General features: G+C 39.2%; 1 protein-coding gene across 5 annotated transcripts in view; it reads left to right on the top strand.

The window, feature by feature from the left end:
* LOC122408820 (protein doublesex-like) overlaps nt 1-20,202 on the top strand; it is an 87,160-nt gene that overhangs the window by 29,560 nt on the left and 37,398 nt on the right. For all 5 annotated transcript variants that reach the window (XR_006260546.1, XM_043415884.1, XM_043415883.1 and 2 more), the window contains exon 4: nt 9,960-10,106. Coding sequence is in view for 4 of the 5 variants with exons in the window: in XM_043415884.1 (XP_043271819.1) it covers nt 9,960-10,106 (147 nt within the window). In the remaining variant the exon portion in view is untranslated. The remainder of the gene's footprint in view (nt 1-9,959; nt 10,107-20,202) is intronic.

The following is a 20,202-nucleotide window of genomic DNA, read 5'->3' as shown; positions in this document are numbered from 1 at the left end:
AATATATTAACAGCCATTTGCAATGAGAGAATGAGAGTGCACACTCACTTTTGAATTAACTCAACCGCAGACTAAAAGATTCGTGTACGTTCATTCGTTCGCACGCGCGCACTTTTGTATGTTGAATTTTATACCGAGAGCGTATATATTTATCCGCGTTCCAACACTATTTTTTTTACTCCAATATTAACGATCCAATAATCATAGGTAAATTTAGAAGTTTATAAAAACGTTGAAATTTTGTTAGGGCATTGCTCATGATTATTCAATTGTGATAAAAATTCTAATTAATACAATAGTTGAATACTCGATCGATTTTTTTTATCGCTCTCTGTCAGTTTTCATTTGATACTGCATCAATCAGAGATTATTGCATTTTTTATTGACATAAATATTTGAAAAATTGTCGCCTCATAACTTTTCAAGCTTTTTCCTAAGCATTTGACGATCACGTTCATAAAATGTACCCCAGGAAGCCCTTCGATGTGGGTCCAGTTGACCACGATTATTGACGAACGTGAAATAAAACTCCCGATACGTTCGTGCTTGATAAGTACGAAGTCTATACGAAGTGGAAGCTTCAGATACGATGGATATGATAAAACTACTACGCTGATGAGAACACGTCGTTGAATTAAAAAAAAAAACGCGTTTTTTCTATCGGATCGAAGGAAAGTGGAGAATAATCCAGACCACAAGAACAGTGGAATTGATTAACGAGCAATTACAGTATCCTATTAAATCGATTAGCTGCTTTATACATTGTTTGTAACTGCACCATTGCGGTGATCGCAATAAAAAAAAAAAAATTAAAAAACATTTTCTTTTTTATACTCGTTGGTCGTATTCTAATAGCGTAATCGTAACATAATCGAATAATAAATGCTTGTGCATTATGATTAAGCAGCTGGCACGTAATGATTGATACGCTCTATGGCGAGGAATAAATCATTCATCGAGGTGTGAAGAATTCTCACTTTTTTCTTCGTCACACGAGACATGCGTTTCAGGCGTTTTTATTTCCAGGTTTCTTTTTGTAAAAGTTTTTGTTTTACTTTTTTTGTGCATGGAAAACTCACCGATTATCGAATCCAACCATTCGGGTGCAGCGAAATGAAAGCGAATCTCTGAAATGCTCCAGGAATCTTCTAAAAATACACGAAATACTTCGTTTCTCGTCCTTTTTAACAAGCGAATTTCTGCAATCGTTACCAAGAAATTGACAAGTTTTCTAGTTATGTGCACCAAATTCTTGAAAATGTCTCTGCGAAAACACATTTCTCCGACGCTATTTTCTCCTCGGAATAATAAATTTTTCATAAGATTATTCTACGAAGCATAAAATTATTCTAGTCACCCGTAAAATGCTCCATTTTGAGCTCGACGTTAGCGCGTTGGATGGACGCAGTTGGACGGAAATATTTTCGACAAACACTCCCATTATTTTATGCTGCGGTTACTCCGAGCTAGATTTTTTTTTATTCTTCCTCAAACGATCATCATTCTGACGGCCATTTTCATAACACACGTACCATTTGAATCGATCTGAACAAAGAAGCAGGACGAAACAGACACGGAGAGATAAAATGAGAATATAAAAACTGAAGCAGTGATTAGAAGACTGAACATAGAGATTTCACGCGGCGATCGTATCATTACAAACATTACATGCGATACATTTGACACGTGATATATGCGAACATTTGACGTTTCGCAGATTTCATTTTTGACAAACAGAGATAGCGAGATGACATAATTGTGATCGTGTATTATATTGCATAATGCTTCGTGACATGAGAATTTTCAGGTCGGTGTGAAATAAATTTCGTGTCAGCGTCGTAGATTGCTGGTCAACGATTCTTTCAAATTTCGTTCTTCCGCACTGGGGAAAAAAATGGTTGACTCAATAACAATTGATATTATTGGAAGAGTTATCTTCATTCAATTACATTCTTTTTCGGAGAGAATGAATCTGCAGTTTGATCTAAAACTCTTCTGTTCGTTTAATCATATTTAACCTTGTGGTGATATATTTCATTGGCATCTCGTCGTAATGCCACATTTCGTTGTTCCAATGACTTTTTTTCCTCAGTACGAATTCGTGGCACGAAGACCTTTTCGCGTATACGTAGAATCGCTCGGACTTATTTTTGTACGAAGGTCCTTTTTCTCCAGGGCTTTTGAGATATTGAACACAAATATTTTTCATCCGATCCTCGCTCCAGTAAGTTCCTTTCTCGCACAATAGAAACGAAAAAATTCAATTGATTATTACGTACTGCGACGTTTCAGCGACGATGACAATTTTCCTCAACCACATCGTTCCGTCAAGGCAAAACCTGCTTGCAAAGAATATTCATTTTTCGTCCCGTCGGTTTTCTCATTACTATACTCGATAATCTAGCAAAACGCATCGAAAAATCGTTCCATCGATTTCTGCAAGCAAACATTTCAATTTATATTGCTCCATCATTCAATGCATCATGCAAGATTATAAAAAAAATGGAGACCGCTGAGATTCGCCACGATTTTGACTAGTGTTCCCTCGAAGATTTCTAATCCCAGACTTGGGCTGGGTGATGATATGCATCTCATTCGGTATGCGGAAAGAATTCACGTTTATTTACATGTGAGCTAGAATCGAGGCGGAGAGTAAGTGGGACAGAGAGAGAGAGAGCGGCAAGCATTTTGCGAATGGCGGCGTGTCGTGGGCAAGAGAGCAGAAGGGGACAGCCGGAGGAGAGGAATGATCGTTCCAGTGCACCGACCACACGGAAAGAGTGAAAGAGCGAGGGATGATATGGGAATCGTATGGTACAAGCTCATTCTCTATCGCAGAGTCTACGAGTCTGAAAAACTTGCTACTGTCCAGCACCGTCTCGTTTCGTAGCTGTCGCCCCGAAGCCTAGCTCCAACAACGTTTTACGACCCAGCCAGGGTTAAATGATCTGTCACTTTCATCCCTCTGGCCGCTTACTGACTGCCTTTCTCGGGCGCCCCTTTCCCTGTTTTCGCTTGCTACTTTTATGGGTTTCTCCTTTACACTCGTGGCCGCGAACATTTTCCTCTTTCCCGTAACTCTGGGAGGTGAAAATCCGGAAAACTGTGTCCCGTGCGTTCGTCTTCGCAGTGCGTGTGAACCTTTTCCCGAGAGGGACTTGGCGTCTGCTGGATTCTTGTAGAAGCATTCGCACGAGCGATTCGTCGATTATCGTCTCGCAGCTTCTCGATAACGAGCTCCTCGAAAATCGTCTTTTATTTTATTCCTGGATGTTGGGAGTGCGATTTTTATTCGCGACAGCGACGTCTGCGACGGCCGGAAGCGATGTAAATTTCATCACAGGCTCAAGAGGTTTTTTATTTTCCACCAAATCATTCCTCATCGCGAACGGATATTGAAAAATTATTCTCTTTTTGGGAGCTATGCAAAGTTCCGTGTACAAAGGAATCTGCTTGCCGAGATACGAGAATGTGAATGGGACCCGAAGGGGAAGTCCTTGGTTATCATATCGAGCGAGTTTTATGAGATATCGCGCTCGAAAGCCTGAAATTTTATAACTTCCGGAGAACCGGCCAGTTCCACTCGTAAAACTAGAGGAGGACTACGCTGCAAGATTCGTTTCACCCTCTTCGAATCTTCCCCCACTCCGCTCCGGTTCACTGACCACGTCTCGTTTTCCTTCTAACGTCGATTCCCATTTTTTCATGATTTTTCCTTCCCATCAGGAATCATGCAGCGATTCCCCCGTATTGCGAGCGTCGACGGGAACAAAAGTCGTCTGTTTTCAAATGGCACGCTGAAAACCACCGTCTACGCGAAATGACGTTTCTATATCGCGATTTCTGCTTTGATGAAAATTCCTCCAGCTTCGAAAATAAAATAAATTGTCATTTCTACTGAAATTTCAAACGCGAATATTCCACTTTGTTCACTGTTTTCTGTTTTCCCCTATTTTTATTTTATTTTATTTTTATTTTTATTTTTTTTTTTTTCCATGCGAAACAGTATGCCCCGTTTCGTATGGCGATTTGCAACGGCGAATCCGTTGACGCCGGACTATCAGCCGACTGAGAGGGTTTCGATTACAAGCCACAACGGTATCATTGCTACAAAGCTTCTCCCTCTCGCTCAACTAAGCAGCGAAGGGTGATTTTCAAAAAGGGGACACGAACGATCAACTATAGTACATCAGTCGCGTATCTCTCACGTATCGAATAGTACCGGACTATGATGGTTTCCCTCTTTGCAACTCGAGCCTACCTGCATATAAAGTTTGAAGGTAGAAAATTGTCGATGTTATCTTCTGTGTGTCTCCACCGGCTCGCCCCGACGCACCCTCGCCCCGTTGCGAAGCTTCTTTATACCCCTTGCACTTGATCACATGTGCATTATTGGAAGGAATCTCACATTCGGAGTTCGAGGCATTCTCGTTTGCACCACGTTCGATAGTATTTTTTCAACAAAATCATCATTTTTCATTAAATGTTTCGTCATGTTTTTCAAATGCTGTCAATTGTCATTGATAATCTATTTTTGAGGTGGTCAGTGATCGTCCTATCGTCATAACTAACGAATACTGCTGCACTCCAACATCCTTTGGGTCAAGTAATCACTGCAAGAGCATGATTTTAAGTAAATATATGATTGGAATCGTGTCGTGAGATTTGAGATATATTTCTTCGAAAGGTCTTCAACTCAACTGATATTTCAGACGAAAAAACGAAGAAAAGGGAATTCATATTCGAGAAATAATTTATTGCATTCGGATAGAAAATTCTGAAAGAAATGTTGAAGCTAATTGCATTTAATCGGAGAAAAAATATCGATTTTCCTATACACCCGTTGAGAAGAAACATTTTTTTGAAAATATTGATACATTCGTTTTTGGCAATTGCTCAAATAGTCGTAATTTATTTCTGCCAATAAAACATGAAGTTTCTTTCTGATATTCGCCTTGGAGCGTTCAAGGTATCATGCAATAAAAATAAAACCGGTATTCGCTGTCGGTAAAGCTGTTCAATCAGTAACCAACTGTGAAAAAACGTGGGACGTGCCAACCCGGAGCAAAACGAGCGCTTGAAAGTTGAGAGTCTATGGCAGTATTAATTGTATAGCTGGAGCTTACGAAGAATTATATGACAGGAGATGATTATTATCAGTCGTATCAAATAAAACACCCTCCGTATTAACGACTTCTCGAAACAAATACAACGGTTTCCTTCTCCTTTTTTTCCGTTGCCTTATCCACAATAATTGGTTTGGACAGTCTCCTCTATCGCGTCGATTAAGCGCTTCATTTTTCATGCGGCGCGTCGTGTCAGTTTCATTGTCAAGACCGCGGTAACAAGACAATAAGATCGTTCGTCGAAGACACGATTGACGGTCTAATAACTCCTCAATCGAGCTACATTCTTGATTACTCGCTCGATTAACGCCAGTGAATTTTCCGACATTTTTTCGTTCGCAGTGTTTCGGCTCGGAACGGCTTTCCCGCGGTTCCTTTCCACCGAATTCGATGGAAGACGAATCGAACTGAAGATTCTCATAATCTTATTCCACGGAAGTTTTTTTCTCACAGTTTTGAAGCTTTCTTAAACTGATCGATATTTTTCCTAGTGGCCGGTCAATTTTGTATTAATTCGCGTTACACTCGAAGCCGCGGATATGTTGTGCAGTAGAGCTCGAAGTTTCATCTGCCAATATTTATTTGATGCTAACTATCAAATGTACGAAAACAATTCGAGCAGGGACTAAATTATTAATAGTGAGCAGCGGAATAGTGAAATTTTGCACATTTCAATACTGTCGAATTTTTATATATTACAAAAAAACAATAAGACAAAACCTCAGTGTAAATTCGTTATTTTGGGAAAAAAGTTCCACGAGGCTGAAGCTTGCGACGTCGGAGTCCAACGAAATGAACGAAAAAACATTTGTAATTCGTCATTTTTTTATTTCACGGATCATTGATGTGAAAAATGACGATAGAAAAAGGCAAAAAATATTCAATTTTTCTTTCAATGGTACTGTCCACCCGGGCGAGACTCGTTCCGTACATTTTTTTTCGAATTCAATGCATCGATTCATAGAAAAATAAATAATGAAGATAGTATATAGTAGAACGCGGAGACAAGTATCGATCGCGATGATATATAACGGAAAACGAATAAAGCGCATCATAATTTACGACGCTTCGGTTTATTAATGCTAAAATATTTCAAGTATAAAAGTTGGGACTCGGTGGAGGCGTAGTGTGATAAGAAAAGATTTCGTTTTATCGACGCCGTGATGCTGCTACCCTTGCCTATAGTGTCGAGGGAATGAAATTTTCGCTGGATTCGCGAAAATCTTATACGACGAGAAAGAAGGAGGGAGGGAAGGAGAACGGAGGAAAGCGAGTGAGCTAGAAGTCGGGGGCAATGCAGAAACGAAGGAGCTTTCGCGACATGAAAGCCTCCGATGGTTTGGGGGTTGAGGATCACAGACGCGCGTAAGTCGCGCCGCCGGACGTGCGGCGACGGAGAGCCGTAAAACGGAAGTGCACGGAACCGGATAAAGCTCGACTCGGGTGGAATAAATTGTCCTCGGGTCTCAAAAATCTTCCCGATCCCCCTCTCATTCTTGTCCGTTCAAACGCAGTCATCAAAACTCTTTTATTCCTCTTCTTTCTCATTTCATTCAACTTTATATATATTCACGTGACGTTTTTCGTTCGATTTATATTTGTATGTAGAGACGACGCGCGTTCCCTCGCAGTCAGCATTTCTCGTTTTCCGACGTGAGAAATTTCGCGATGGGCTCAAAAAAACGTTTCCTTTGAGATAAATCGAAGGAAAATAAAAGCCCAGAGAATCATGAATAACGATTGATGCACTTTTACGCGCTGGAGTATCGGTCGATCGTTACGTTTTATTACACTGCGATTCTCCATCAATTAATCCTATTTTTTTTTTCCTCCGACCGCATCGGATAATATTTCTTTGAAAACTTGCGCATAATCTTCAGAGGTCTCAGGACCTTTCGTGTTTTTTCTTTCCTTAGATAGACGTCCCATCAAACTCCAGCTACGCCACACACGAGGCTTCTCTTCTCCCAGAGTTGAAACCAGTGTGCGCTCGTATTATTGATGCCACAACAAAAACCCTCATTCATGAATGCGTCACTCCACGCAGAAGTTATAAACATCTGACTCTCGTTCACACTCCATGAGAATTAATCTCCATGCCCGAGATACGATATGGCCTGATGACGATTAAGTCTGCTATCTTACAGACACACACTGTCAAGCGAGGGCAAATGAGTTACTGATATTTCGACTCACAGTCCTCACAGCTAATACTGTCAGATTTTTGCTAACTTGATCGATATACAAAAATATACATAACAATGCAAAACGAAAGAAAAAAATTAAAAAATTACAGTAAATAAGGACACAGATTTATTACGGATAACTAATAATTATTAGTAATCCGTATAATTACAAATAATAATTGTGGATCGATGGGTCACGAAACCGAGCGAAATAAAAACGGCCAAAATGATCTTCCAATAGTTTGATACAGAGTAGAATTGCAACGGGCTAATCTGAGCTCGAAAAATCGATCTCAATCAATTTTCACTTATTGTGTTAGTTTTTTTCTTGGCTGCTCTTCCTCGATCATTTGTCGCTGACTGAGCTTGAAAAAAAAAAAACTTCTTACTCCCAAACTCCCAGTTAGAGTAAAACATGTTTGATTATCGTCTGTCATTATTCAGTGGTGAATAAATATTCATTGGGGGCCAAGAATCGTTTGTGCTTCTGAGGTCTGGAAACTTACGTTTTGTATACTAAATAAACCTAAATCTTCTGCTACGAAGTTGCAGCATTTTATCGATAAATTTGCTCGTCTTACTCTTATTCTGTGACTACAAATTAATAATTTTTGAGGCACTATTTCGAAGTTGATATTCTCAGAGAACTTGCACGTTTTTTCGGCTATTTTTATGGCGAGAGTGAAAGAATATTTGGAACGTAGAAATTGAAGAGAATTTAATTCTGTAACGTTGACGTAAACGTGGCTGGTTCGATGAAAATTTTTCCATTTGAAAATGGCTGCCAGGCTCGGCAGCCTGGACGCTGGACCGTTTCGGTACACAATTATTTTTGAAAAATCTCGAAATTGTCAAGTGTCAAAACTGAAGAGTATTGAGAAAGAAATTTTGAAGAAAAAATCATGATGAGATTGGATTTTCGAGGATTGTCGCGATGTTTAGAGAGGAGAGACATGATTCGTGTGTTATCTTGGATAGAGGAACGGGATGCTGGTGCCGGTGAGTTACGGCAAAATGGCGACCCTCGAGAGACTGTAACGCGCAGCGAGAGAGGAACGGAATCGGTCGGGTTTCCCCCCACCCTTTCGCTGTTTACCGCCTTCTTTCGATCGCCTCTTTCTCCTCCTTCCTAACGCCCCTATCTTTTTGTTCGGTTTTAACAGCCCACGGAATTTTTCAATCATTTTTCCATGCCAAATACTCTTTCGAATTATTACTTGGCTGCATTAGCAATTTTTCAGTTAAATCGTATTCGAAGATTTCTATTTTTCTACTTTTGTATAAAAAAAATGTTTGTTCCGTCGAGGAAGTTTCGTCCGGTTCAAATGTTCGGTGATTTTATGCAGAGAGTCAGGGCGGTTATAATTATTTGTAAAAATATCAAGGTCCGGCATATTCGAAACTATTTATTGGAGTTGAATCAATTTTTGACAAACCTACGGTTGGATGAAGCTGAAGCACCTCGTTGAACGATCCTTGCCTTTTCCTTCGTATAAAAAAATAAAAATTCGTTCAGCAAGGGCGCTTTCAGTTCCGGTCTCCCAAAAAAATAGATCCAATTACAAAACTGCCGATTTTGTTTCGTGCCAACAGCCATTCGACTTTTGTAATGTTGATTAATAAATAACTGGAAAATAATCCCCTTCGTAACAACAACAAACGATTTTTTAATCTCCGAAATTCGAATAGTGACGCTGCCCTACTTATGGAAATGTCGTTCCAATTTTACCGTTATTTCTCAGCTAAATATCGACAAATTTTCGATCACACCGAAAAAATAGCGGGTTCGAATGATCTCGTGATTCGGCACGGATAGCCCCATACACACGTGATTAATGTTCTCACTGCTACGTTCTAGCGTTACAGCAAGATTTCCTCTCTTGCTCCCACTTCGCTTTGCCAGTCTCTCCTTCCCTCAAGTGGGCGGAGCAAACGACGCTTTGAACGAGACTTCAGATTGGCTTTACTTTTAGTCGTGTATCGTGCGGTGCACATGTTTGTGAGGTTTGAAAATTATCCTCATTTATAAGCGATGCACACTTGCACTTTTGTATATACTTTAACACATCCGTGAGATTAACGGCGTGAGAATGTTTGTTTTTCATTCTTATTCTATGCAGTATATTTGTTAACATGAAAAATAACGTTTGCATCGGGAAATTTAGAAATAAAGAATTGACCATACGAGAGGATGTGCCATGCTTGGATTTTAATGAGTATTGAATCCGGACGATTTTTCGACATGGAGGGAAATACAATTGAACGAGCTGACACGAATCTTATATTTCAGTCCGAAATTTCGTACTGATTCTTCCACGAAATTCGTTTTCTTTTTTAGTTTCACGTAATCTTCCTGGAGAAAAATTTATAAATATAATATTTCATCATTACTTCCCCTGCGAATCGAACACACTATTTTTTTCAATTCATCGTTGCCATTGCTTTGTCCTTATGATTCATCGACTCACCTTTTTCTTAGCTTCCGGTCGTTGTCCATACTACGTACCGACGATTTTTCTTTGGGTCAATGAGACCCAACGTTTCATTTAAACCCTGTGGAATAAAACTTTATAAAGTACTGTAAAAGCAATACAGAAAAGAAATGCTTATCAAACCATTGATTTCGTGCCTCTTTGTAATTTTGCAGGCGAAAACGTCGAAATACTACTGAAATATAGTACAGAATTACTCGAGAGATTTCTTCGGTATTCGTGGGAAATGTTGCCCCTGATGTACGTCATCCTCAAAGATTGCGGGGCCGATTTAGAGGAAGCTACGAGACGCATTGCTGCAGGTGAGTTTTCAAAATGCTTCAACCCCACTTGACGATTCAAAATTTCATTTATCTCGGATTATTTGAAATTTCGATTTCCTGCGCGTCACTATTTTTGAATATTTATTTTTTAACATTCTTTTTCTTCCAATTCACTGTTTCCAAACACCGAACATTCTCTTAATCTGATATTCTCCGGAAACAATCGTTAAACACGAAAAAGCTGCTCGTCAAATGGAAAAAAATTTTTTTTTTTAAACAGATTTTGACTTTGTTTCTCAGTATGTCAAACTAAATTGGAAAAACATTAGTTTTAGATGTGCCTGGTCTCTAAATATTGTATTTTTCCCCCACAGCCACGGACGTGTGCCACGACAATATGACATATTCGACGATGATAGCTTATTAAATTGATTTTGGTATACTTGGTTTCCATTCCATAATAATTTTTGATTGGGTGTTGAATCATCAATCAAAATATCCGCACCGTAGCATTTTGGGGATTTCGGTATATGATAAATGGTTGGTTTTTCGTTGCCACGAACAAATTCACATTGCGTTGCTGCAGAGGAATAATGCCACACTGAAGATGTTGACATTTTTTTCTTGACAATCAATTCCACACGTCGAACGAGTTCGCTCGTTCAGCTTATTTTCGTGCATAAAATGTTTGTTTTTTTTTAAATCGTCTACCATTCTGATTGCGAATGTTGCGAATCGACGCACCGAAGATCTGTGACGCATCAATGAATCGCTCAAATGCATTGGAATAGTCGTCAGTGAAGAAGGCAAACACGACAGTTACCGGAGACGGCTGTTGTGTTCATCAATGAAGACGAAATATTTCATGAAGTTGTTGGAATCGTTGACACCATGGGCAATTGACCAGTGGAGTGGTAAAAGGTTAATCCTTCCTTACAAAAAGTGTCTCATAGCAATGAAGATCACACGGGACCATTGTCGAAGTTCTTACATTTCAACCTCCTTTTCAAAGCTTGGGAAATCTCAAGGTAGGATTACGGCAGTGATGCGAAACAAAACGCATCACCGTCATCGACTTTACTTTACCGTCGTTTCCTTGCTACTAAACGTTCTGAAAATTCGGCAAATAGATCGCCGGTATCGCGTGTACGCGTGTCCGCGTTTGCACTACAGATTTCTCAACCCGTCAATAAATAACGAGAGGTGAATAAGTTTATGTTAGATTCTATCCTACCTCTATTGGGTCTCTTGATATGTTTAGCAAGATGCAAACCGGCCATGGCGTGTATACCGTTTTCCTGTTTGCGATATTCATTCTTAGATCCCGTGGCAACTAAACCGGTAATACGCGATTTTCATACCGGTAAAATCTAATCTTCGAATTCTCGCCTCGGAGCGAACATAACATATTTTACTACTATCAATAGAGCAAGTGGACAATTTTTATGACCGTTGCCATTATCCTCTTTGATTTAATTCACAATTCATGGTTCTCCAAACAATAAAATATCCGTTGAATTATTCATTGCTTGCTCCGAGTAATTTTCTATTCAATCGAATGGAAAAATACTGTTTTTTTTTCACATTCTATCGAAATATAATCATAGAAAATGAGTCAGCAGTTTATTCCGAAAAAAAAAAAACATTAATTTTCTTCGAATCGTGGAAAGTTGCCAGGGTTTTGAGCATCCTGGCCATCGAGGTTCGAGCAACGACCGAGGCTCAAGTGAATCGTCGAATTTGGCGTAGAATTTCATTAGTTCTCTGGTCAGTACAGGAAAACGGATTGTTCGTTAATTGATTCGTTAAAAGTTCTGTTACTTTGAGATAAAAAAAGTCAGAGAAACGTCGTTGAAATTTTAGGGATCGATGGGCTGAACGAAATTGCGTTACGGTTTTTCCAAACTCTAACGGGAGTTTCATTCAACGAAGCAAAAACTGTAAATCCATATCGAGTCGTAATTGGACTCACTTTTCGTCCCACTTTTTCTTTTGTGGTTTTATGATCATTCAATTGCTATGCAACAATAAATACCAGGTTTTTCCATTTGCATTAATATCGTGTACGAACGAATAGCCAGAATTTGTAGTTTCCTAAAATATTCATTTCTTATACTAATCTTCTGTGAGATCGCAATGGCATTTTTTTACAGGCTCATTACCTTTCAAAGAGTTATTCCGTATAAAAAAAAACGAGCCGAGAACACTTTCAACGCAAATTTCCAAGTAAATACAGGTCACGTATAGAGTCAGTTAAGTGAAACACAAGCATCAACCCATCTCGTGAGATTCAATTAAGGTGAATATAACTTTAAAGTGATTCAATCCGATCGAATAAATATGAAAAAAAATTCAATAGAAATTTAATATCAGCCGCGTAATGTAATCGTTATTTTTACAATCTCAGCCAACCGCCAACTTTTTCCTCTCGGGGTTTATTATATCTTATTTTATTTTATTTTATTATTTCATGCGTCGAACGCTCGATATAAATTCCCCTTCGATTTGGTGTCTTCACGTTGTTTTCTCTCTTTAAACCTTTCAACGTTCGTGCCATCAGTGCTCTAATGAAATTACAAAACACAGCAAATATAGTGAATTTCAAATATCTTCATTTCTCAAGAAGCACAAACGCAAAGAAAATTAATACTGTGACGGATCTAGAGAGCGGCGAGCGCCTCGATGCCAAATATTGAGCATGAAATTTTCAACCCGCCGAAGCAGTGCCGCAATAAACACTCGAGATTCCTCGATTTCCTTTCGCTTTGCATAAATGAAAAGCGCTCGAAATTTCACCTCCGCCTCAATCTCACCGTTTGCCATTCAATTAAATAAATCCAAAGTGATAAGCAGAACTTTCTAGTGTGTGCGACCGCTGAGTGGTCAATGATCGAAAACAAAAAACTGGCTACTTGTCCCGATGGCAACTCACAATCGCCGCTGAATCGTCGTTGCGCGAGGTTGTTTTTAGAACCTCAGTGCGCAAGCGCCTCTTCGTTTCGAGTTTCACGCGAGCTAATTCCAACGATATAACTCGGTAATAAATTCAAGGCTAGTTCATTTATTTGTTTCCACAACAATTAACTCGTTAAACAATAAATAAAATTTGCCAAAAAAAAAAGATAAAAATCTACTTATTTACATCGCATCGCCGCTGAGAAGCATAATTTGGCAGCGTCTTGGCGATGCTACATTCTTGCAGTCCGCTGTAAGGAGGATGCGCAATGCGAATACATGTGCTCAGCGATCGTTCTTCTATATGCTAACAAAGTTGAGAAATCGCGTACAATCTGGCGTGACGCGACGTACAGAAATATCCGATCAGAAACGATACATAGTCGCGGCAGCGAAATCCCTCGCGAGAGAGTATGCAACACGTTTCGTATCTCGTCTGAGCATACTGCACTTCTTTTCTGCGATTATTCTGTAGCAAACTCGCCCATCCCTGCTCCCGGCTCGCCCGCAATCTCTTCTCCTCCGGACGAAATGCTCTGTTTAGATCCGAGCCAGGTTCGACTGTTGCGCACTGCTTCTCTCACTTCGAGATATTGTAGACGCTATGTGAATGTTTTTTGGAAAGTAGCCAGAAGCCCGCGATACTCGTGCGCCACGAGAATGCACTTTGCTAAAGTTCTCCTCGCCCTAGCAGTCACCGAGCTTCGAGCTTTTCTCTACCTTCTCGTGTTTCCTCTAATAATTCAAGGCTATTCATTCGTCCCGTTTTGCCAAACATGTCGCACGCTCGCGCGCGCATACCCGCAACAAGATATAAACGATATTAAATATCAAACTAACACTGTATTCGTAACATCGACGAAGCAGCCAGTTACGTGTCATGATTTCGTGTCAAAATTTCGTCTCCGAGACGATTCATCGCAAGGGGTATTGATGGATTTTTAAAAGATGTGCTCCGTTCTCTGTAAATCAACGATACAAAATTATCATTGACAATAATGAGAAGGTGTATGAATACTCGATAAATGATAAATTATAATAATTTTACTAATCTCGTACCGGCCGGTATATCAAGCAGTTAAGAAGTCGTTATAATCTAAGAAGTGATACTCATTTTGTAAGATTAACACACCTCATCTGTCCTACGTAAAGCTACTTGGAAACCGAGCAGCTCGTTAAAAATCGTTTGAGGCCTGGTTTCCCCTCCTTTGAGGGGGATTCCGTCGTCACGCCTCGAGCTGTTCCGCACGGGAGCAAAAAAGCAAAGAATAAAAAACATAACAAGGAAAGACGTCAGAATAAATAATCATCTCACATTCGTGATCTCATCAATCCTGCGACGACCTAATATTCTCCGCACGCGTTTCTCTCAGCAAGCACTCACGGCGCACACTCTTAGGATTCTTCAGTTGGTTTAAATAGCCATGAGAGCAACACAGAGGAGAAGGGGGAGTGGATGCTTTTTTGCCGGCTTTTGAACAACCTAATCGCCTTAATTATTTAGACGCGGTTCGAGCTCGCTGCTAAATTATGATAAATCGTTACGGAGTCTGCACTCTTTTGAAAAATGACGTTGATCCCCGCGTCGGGTCTTGACAGAACGTGTCAGGATTTCAATTTCGGTTAACGCGCGCCGCGTTCCAGTATTATGATAATCAACAATCAGTCGCTTTAAGGAGCTCTGAGTTTCGTTGCGAACTTCATAATTCTCTTCCTGGTTATGCACTTTATTTTCTGACGTGTAAAAAACGGTTTCTCCAAAACAGCAACCTACTAGTTAAGCAGCCACGGACGCGGTCAATACTCGGATGGGTGACAGCTTAGCCGTGCACTGGCTCGTGCCTCGATCAATCAAACTGCCGCCCTGCGAGCGGCAGCCAGTCTGTCCGAGTTACCAATGACTTTCACTTAAGATATTCCTTTCACGAACCCGAATATTCCACAAATAACTGATTTTAAATTACAGTAATGTAAAAGTGCATTACGAAATTTCAGGTCAGGTTACCGAACATTTAATAATGAATGAAAACTTCAGAAATCGTAAAATTTATACGAGAGCTTACGGAGATTCCATCATCAGCAAATTTCTATTCAATAATTCATATTCTAAATAATTCTAAAGTCCTGATACAAACTGTCTCGCAGATAGAAAAAATCTAAATCCCCAGCGACGATAAGAATAATGGGTTACCGAATCCTTAAAAGAGATATTAACGATAAAAGTTGGAGAAATGGCAGAATCAGTCCAAATTTCGAGTGCCCTTGTTTGCGCCACCAAAAAATACGGTCATGCGAAAGGAATACCTTAATTGCGATTGCATTTGATTTAAAGCTGTGGCGATCTGTCCAAAAGGAGCCCACTCGATCCTGCCGTCGGGATTTTCGTAACGTCGTTGAAATTGTCAGCGTAGTCTGGAATGCTGTAAAAACTTGAAGTTATTCGTATATATTCTTTCCTGATTCAGGCGAGAATTCAAAACGCACTTTTCATTTAACGATTTGCTGCAGCGAAATTGTTTGTTTCTTGATATTGATTCTTCTGCCCATCAGTCAGTTTGGAACTGGTTTGTGATTGGAAGAACAATAGTACGTCCTAAAAGCACGAACTTGGCTTCACGTGGCCTACTAGTTAAAATCGAGGCTCGAAAATTGTTTTTAAATTAAAGAGCTCATTACTTGAATTAAGTAAAAGCTCTTCTTCACTCGCTTACGGAAACGTTCCTTAAATTACGTTTTCTCTATTCTCAAGTGTGATTGTAAATCACGCTTCGAATACACGAACTTTTATCTGCCACAGAGATTCTCTCTAATAATTGCTGTCTCAGGCAATACCAACTGCCCCTTGAGCACATGCTGCTGTCTGATCAACGATCCTCTTTTTTACAAACTCCACCTTCCGCGTGTGACATGACGCTGCAACCTCAAAACACACAAATCCGACAAAAAATGTCATGCAGAAATGATTCTTGTGGTAAAGATGGGAGTGGAATGTACGTATAACAGGTAATTATGTAGTTTGTCATCGAAATACGAAAGTATCGATCTCGTTACGTAAACAGATCGATCATAGGGTGTAAAAAATAGACGTCAAAGGTCAATTGACCTCGTCGAACTCACGTTCTTTCAGGTAATAATTCTCTCTCCCTCTCTTTCTCTTTCTTTTCTAATTTTTCTAATTTTATTCAAACTACTACAAGTATTTTCCAACTACGATGGGTGTACTTTGTGACGAACGAAAAAATCGACGATTCACTGTAATATCCGGGTTCTTGGTGCTAAAATTTCGTATCGGTTGAAATGTGCTCTAGAACATTTTGGTAATGACGTGCTCTTGTGCAATAGTGAATCTTTTGGATTTTTTTTCATTAATGTCCTGCCAACGGAGCTCACCTAATATCTGTGACGTTAGGCAATTTATCGAGGTCTGCTAAATTTGTACGTACCGCAATAAATACGATTAGCGAACTCCAGTAGCTTTTATTAGTGAGAGATGTACATAAGAAAAAACAAACTGTTTTGGTCAGCAGAAATAAGAGAGATTAGAATCAAGCAGGATATTAAATAAATTTGGTAGAATATTTTCTTTTCTATTTATTTTTTATTCCTGCATCATGCGTACATGACACGCTCGTCTTGATGCCAATCCAAAGTTATTTGAATTTAAATAGAGCTACTTGCAAAACGAGGACTTATAAACATCTGGGTTGATGGACTCTGCAACAGATCGACTTTTGCTTGTGACTTTAGAATTGCCGGTTTTATGAAACCTGTTTTTTGCCTCCGATCAATTGATCGTGAGACTCCGAACCTGCGAGGATCGCGATTCAACCAGCTCGTGCATGCTTTTTCTCTAAAACATTTTCTTCGATTACTTTTAACGTATAGATAAAGGAAACGGAACCGCGATACACAAAGCCCCATTCAACCTTTTATTTTCAGTCAAAAAAAGATGGACAAAGTTCACTGACCCACCGATTCAGAAAAAACGACGTTTTTTTTAATATTTTCGTCATTTCATTGTCACGAAATAACACTTATCCATCACTCTTTATGGGAAACAAGCAAGAATATAGTATTAAGGTATTCCTTTCGCGTGGGCGGATTTTTTGGTGGCGCAAACAGACTTCCTAATTTTCAAGGTCAAATCATCTTGAAACGATAAAATAATACCTGTTTGTAGATATAAACCCACTGAGTTGAGGTAGATTGTCAGTCAAGTAAAAACTCGGCTTTTCAAGTAAAAATTTGCAAATAATGGAGTCACTATTCCACGAGATTCTTCTTTAGTTCTTGCATAAATTTAAATGCATAAAGTATAAAAAGAATTTGGCCGGGGAGAGCTTAAAATGGAAAATAAAATATTAGTTCGTGTTTGATCGTTTGATCGATTCTCGTTTGATCGAATAAATCATTTTTGTTTTCAATATTTCCGGAATAATAGTAATGATAAACTCCCTGATAATTTGATTAATAAAGTCCTGGGCTGATATACGCTTTTGTATTGTTGATGTAATGTTGATGTTGGAGTGAAGTTCGAATCAGCAATAATCCTCGCGTCATTGTCCCAAGATTCGTTGATATTCTCGATCGAGTCCATCGATCAAACCCATCGTGGTCCGAAGGCGACATAAAACGTTCATTTTTTCGTGATTCGCGCTCACCATTCGAGCATACAGTGTTGCAAACAACTATTCCAAGATCTTCAACTCGAGTTTCGCTCGTGGTATTCTACTGCGAAAAAGTCGACTGCTGGAGGCGAAGAGGAAGATGAAGAAATGTCCGAGCCTGCCCTGCACTGTCTCGGACTGGCTACGTGGTCTTGCACGAGAAGAAAACAAGTGGAGTTATGAAAAACCTTTCAATGCACACATTTCTCCTCACGTACATTTTACCTGGTATTTTGTGTGTCGAGATTTTTAAGGGGGTCCTGCTTTAGAAAGTCGAAAAAGTCGATTGTTTTCGGGAATGTTTTTGGATAGATGGAAATAACTCACCATAGCGAACTTTTCGGCACAGTTTCAAGAATATTTCAAGAGTATAAAAACACTGTTTTAACGTGAGAAATACTTATATATTTGTACATGGTTCATGCTCAAAGTCTGATTGTCGAAATTTCTCAGCTGTGTACAATGTGGAGATCGCAACTATTGTCTGCAACAAAAATTCCAATTTTTATTCCATTTCCATATATTTTCCTTCCATATGAACCCATAGACCCCGAAAAAATTGCAAGATTCTATATTTTTAACGAGTTTGAAAAAAAACCCTTCTAAAGAAGAAGAATATCACTTCAACGTGCTGTCGGTATAGAATTTCGCAATTTTTTTGGGTTCTTGTAGGTCCGATAGTTCCAACTTTTGAGTGTATCCAACAGTTTGATATAGTGATTTTTCAACGGGTCAAGGGAACTTAAATTTAAATGTTTTCAATCCCAATCGACAGTGGATATCTGCTAATTTTCATAGAAATTTAACATTTATAGAACTTGAGTCTATATTAACGAATTTCTTCCTTCCATTGCATTGTTGTAATTTTTATTTTTTACAACGCTTGGAGGACTGATCGATAGTTTTGCGATTAGTTACTCAAGTATCGAATTTTGACTGATATTTACAGAAACATCGCTACTGTCAAGTAAAAACGAACTTTAGTTACTTTTTTCCACGTTCGAATGGCATTTTTGAGTGATGAATGTGAAAAAAAACGGTTCATATTATGCCCGTGTCAAGTGAATTATTCGAACTAGACATGGCGAACAGTTCATGGCCACATGTTCAATTTATATTATGCATGCGATTGGATTTTGAATAAGAATAAGCATTACGTTGAGACAGTGATCCCTGGTTAGATTAGATTAATTTTGTCCAATGACGGGCTATAAATGTGTGGGAAATCTCTCGGCGATATCACATGCTCATGACTTTTTTATGAATGCAAAAAACCGCAAATCTTGGGCTATCGGATGAAAATTTCTGACTTATCGATAAAAGCTGAAAAAAAAATCTTCGCGAGGAGGCATTTCGCGATGTCTCAACCCTCGCTAACTCATTCTACACCCTGCTCAAAGTTTTGCCGTTTCTCAATACTCCAATGTGCACAGTTTTGTCGTATGAGGTAAAGCGAGCTAGAACGACAAAGTAGAATTTCTACAATCATTCAGGTTTTCGATGTCCGGGTCTGTGTCAATGATTAGAACAAACAAATTGTCCACCGAACTGGTGTGGCAAAAACCAAGTTTTCTATGACAACATAACCCTCTCGGACCGTATGTTGCTCCTACGCAACACGTGCTTCCGATTGCACGATAGATACTCCTAAACCAAGAGATAAACTGCTTTAGCCCATCGAAATGTCAATACAAAGCTGGCGTTTCGTGTTGAGTCGTCGCTGTGTGAAAACGTGCTTTAGTTATCGCAGAAGAAAAGTGAGTACAAACATTTGTTTTTTATGCTCCAAACGTTATATCCTTTCAAAGGGGGAAGCTCATATGATGTATTTAAGGTATTCCTTTCACGAACCTGAATATTCTACAAATAACTGATTTTAAATGACAGTAAAGTAAAAGTGCATGTGAATGGATTGGTGAAATTTCAGTTCAGGTGTTACCGAACACTTAATAAAGAATAAAAACTTTAAAAATCGTAAAACTCATATGGGAGCTTATGGAGATTCCATCATCACCACATTTCTATTTTAATAATTCATGTACTAAATAATTTTCAATTCCTGATACAAACTGTCTCACAGATAGAAAAAAATGTAAGGAATCCATAGCGACGATAAAAATAAAGGGTTACCAAATCCTTGAAATAGATATTAACGATAAAAGTTGGAAAAATGGCAGAAGCAGAAGCTTTTCCCACATAACCGCGACTCCTCAGAGGTTAGGAATCGGTCCAAATTTCGAGTGCCCTTGTTTGCGCCACCAAAAAATGCGGTCATGCCGAAAGGCATACCTTAAGGTGTTTGGTGCTGATTAATTCTTTTAAAAATTTTGCATTTCCCAAGAAAAAAACTGAAATGCCACAATGGATTCGTAAACTAGAAAGTATTTCGAGATAATATTATAAAAGGAATAACTTTCTTTCAGAGAGGGATAATATAGGTCCAGGGCTCTAAGCCTATTGTAGCTGCGAGATCGTTGAACCGCATCTCTGTAATTAATTCATTGACCTTGGCT

Source organism: Venturia canescens, chromosome 4 (genome assembly GCF_019457755.1).
Source record: "Venturia canescens isolate UGA chromosome 4, ASM1945775v1, whole genome shotgun sequence".
Taxonomy (NCBI): Eukaryota; Metazoa; Arthropoda; class Insecta; order Hymenoptera; family Ichneumonidae; genus Venturia; species Venturia canescens.
This window is presented reverse-complemented; position numbering and strand designations above follow the sequence as displayed.